Source organism: Octopus bimaculoides, chromosome 9 (assembly GCF_001194135.2).
Source record: "Octopus bimaculoides isolate UCB-OBI-ISO-001 chromosome 9, ASM119413v2, whole genome shotgun sequence".
NCBI lineage: Eukaryota > Metazoa > Mollusca > Cephalopoda > Octopoda > Octopodidae > Octopus > Octopus bimaculoides.
Window position 1 is genome coordinate 64,288,435 of NC_068989.1, and position 3,117 is coordinate 64,291,551.

The window sequence follows — 3,117 nt, forward strand, 5'->3', positions numbered from 1 at the left end:
TACTGGTGATGGCTCAGCTGGCCAAAACTTCAAAGTCACTGTCGATGCTATTCTTGTTAAAGAACAAATTTTTACTCTACCAAATGCATTTAGTAATCCTTCAGTTTAATAATTAAATTAAACATATATGACAATGTATGTTTTTTTTGTTGAACTATAACAGCTCTGTTGCAAATGCAAACGACACACTCCGATTGGATCTCTTTAACAATGAAAAGAGATAAACCCTTAAGATGTGTTACTGACCTTTGCTCTTTGATTTTCAGGCTCCAACTTGAGAACAGTCTTTAGATCACAGAGAGATTTGTTATATTCCTTATTTTCTTTATAAGCTGAGGCTCGTCTGAGGAGTGCTACAACAAAAAAACATACAATCCACTTCGTTAGTGAACATCACATCAGTTCCTAATATATTAACCCTTTAGCATTCAGTTACTTCTATTAAATGTAACACTTGTTTATTCACAATCTCACTTGGCCTGACAGGTCTTCTCAAGCACGGTATATTGCCAAAGGTCTCAATGACAAGTGACCTTTGGTAATATACTGTGCTTGAGAAGACCTGTCATGCCAAGTGACATCATAGTCATAGCTGATGCTGGTGTTATGTAATTGACACCCATGCCAGTGGCATGTAAAAAGCACCCACTACACTCTTGGAGTGGTTGGCATTAGGAAGGGCATCCAGCCACAGAAACCATGCCAAATCAGAATGGAACCTGGTGCAACTCTCCAGCTTACCAGTTTTCAGTCAAAATGTCCAACCCATGCCAGCATGGAAAACGAACGTTAAATGGTGATGATGATTGTTTTGAATTTATCCTGCCTGATCCTGTAGCTTCAAGATTTTGATTATGCAACAGTATTTTTTTTTTTTGGACTACCATTGTAAAGTGAGAGACTGAATGTGGCCAGCTTGACCATAAAAACAAGAAGAATAATTTGGATGGATGTTTCTGGTTTAAATGCAACAGGGTTAATTGTACACATGTAATTCAAATAAGAGTGATAGCTACAGGCATGGCTCAGTTGTTAAGAAGACCAGTTCAGAACCACATGCTTAGGGGTTTGGTTGTTTCTGTCCCATCATATGGATCCTGTCAGCTAGTGTCCTGTACAATAGCTGTGGGTCAATACCTTGTGAGTGAAACTGGATGACAGAAACTGAAGCCCCTCATATATAGATTAAGATAACCTTTAATGTTACATTGTGGATTAAGGCAGCTTACCTTTAACATTGTTGCTATCATTTATTAGGACACGATCACAATCAGCAATAGCTTCGCTCCAGAGGGACAGTTTCAAATCTATTGATGAAAAATTAAAAGAATTGGAAGTTAGACACAAAAGGACAAGATATATGCTAAGTTTAATAATAGAAAAATGCTTCATCATATTTTGTCTCTTCCTTTTTATGCTCTATGTTCAAATCCTACAAGAGCTTGCGAAGTATTTGCCACTAAACTACTGGATCAACTCAAAAGATTACACTTCTTTCCATATAACACTTGTCAGTGTGCCTGTTGTCAAAAGAATATTTGTCAAAGACCTCACAGGTGCTGGTACCATGTGAAAAGCACCCAGTCCAATAATGAAGCATTTAGTAAAACAACTTTGCTCTTAGTTAGCTGGGGCTTAGAAAATAAATTAACTTTTAATGAAAAGTGTAAGTATTGATGACTATAAAGCATGAAGTTTTATATCAAAGAAAAAACACCATTCAAATGTTGTGCCTCAAGGAGTCAGTGACAAGTGACAGAGACCTTTGGCAATATATTGTGCTTAAGAAGACTTGTCAAGCCAAGTGAGATCGTCATCATGGTGATACCAGTACTAAAGTAATTGGTACCCGTGCCAGTGGCACATGAAAAGCATCCACTACATTCTTGGAGTGGTTGGCATTAGGAAGGGCATCCAGCTGTAGAAACCATGCTAAATTAGACTGGAACCTGATGCAGTCAAACCATCCAACCCATGCTAGCATGGAAAATGGACGTTAAGTGATGATGATGAAGCCAAGGCTAGTCTCAAGTGAGTTGGTATCAAAAGGGTTAAGAAACACAAAATGATAAACTTACATGCAAGGGCACGGTTGTTGTATACAACATCCAAAGGTTGAATAGAGAGGCTTCGGTTATAATAAATCACAGCTTCATTGTAGTCACCACTACGAAAGGCCTGGAAAGGTGGAGGAAGATGTTAAAAATCAGATGAATGTATCATTTTATAGAAAAACAGTGTGTAAGGAAGCTTATAAGAGAATTTACAAAAGTAGCAGCAAACAAGAAAGGATCATGTGAAATACAAAGGAAGATCAATAGCAACAGAGTGAAGGATGAAAGGGGCCTACAAAAACAATAGGGAATGAAAAAGAGGGTCATCATTATCATCCTTATAATTGTTTTAACATTCACTTCTCCATTCACTGTGACAGGTTTACTATGGCCAGACGCCTTTCCTATTTCCAAGTAAGGTATTTTCCCCAATGATCAGACATATTTCCACAGAAAATTGAAAATGAAAAAAATGACATTGATGCTTTTTTACAACTATTGTCTTTATAGTAAGACACTGGTTTCTGCCTCTCTATTTCTCTGTCAGATCACCTCCTCCAATGCCCCCTTCATTACAGCAAGACACTTGCTTCCACTTCACTGTCTCTCTGTCGCACTCTAACCTTTCATCATCTGACACAAGTTCCCCCTCCTCAAATACCCCTGCCCTCTCAAAATTCCTTGTCTTGCAATTTACTTGGTGACCCTGCCAGTGCTGGTGCAACGTAAAAAGCATCTGGTCCACACTGTAAAGTGGTTGGCATTTCAAGAGCATTCAGCTGTAAAAATCATGCCAAAACTAACCTCCCCTGTGCTGGTGCCATGTCAAAAGCACTCAATCCACTCTGCAGAAAGTTTGGTGTTACGAAAGACATCCAGTCATAAAAACCCTGCCAAAACAGACACAGTAGCCTGGGGTAGTATTCTACCTGGCCAGCTCCTGTCAACCATCCTACCCATGCATGCATGGAAGACGGACATTAAATGACGATGATGACGATGTGCAATGTTGAGACAAGGTCGGTCACATGCACACGCACATATATATATATATATATATATA

General features: G+C 38.8%; 1 protein-coding gene across 1 annotated transcript in view; it reads right to left on the reverse strand.

Annotated features, from left to right (window-relative positions):
* LOC106872509 (sperm-associated antigen 1) overlaps window positions 1-3,117 on the reverse strand; it is a 61,845-nt gene that overhangs the window by 33,580 nt on the left and 25,148 nt on the right. Inside the window, exons 8-10 of the mRNA XM_052970919.1 lie at window positions 2,079-2,178; window positions 1,230-1,307; window positions 247-353 (exon numbers count right to left, since the gene is read on the reverse strand). Of these exons, the coding sequence (XP_052826879.1) occupies window positions 247-353; window positions 1,230-1,307; window positions 2,079-2,178 (285 nt within the window). The remainder of the gene's footprint in view (window positions 1-246; window positions 354-1,229; window positions 1,308-2,078; window positions 2,179-3,117) is intronic.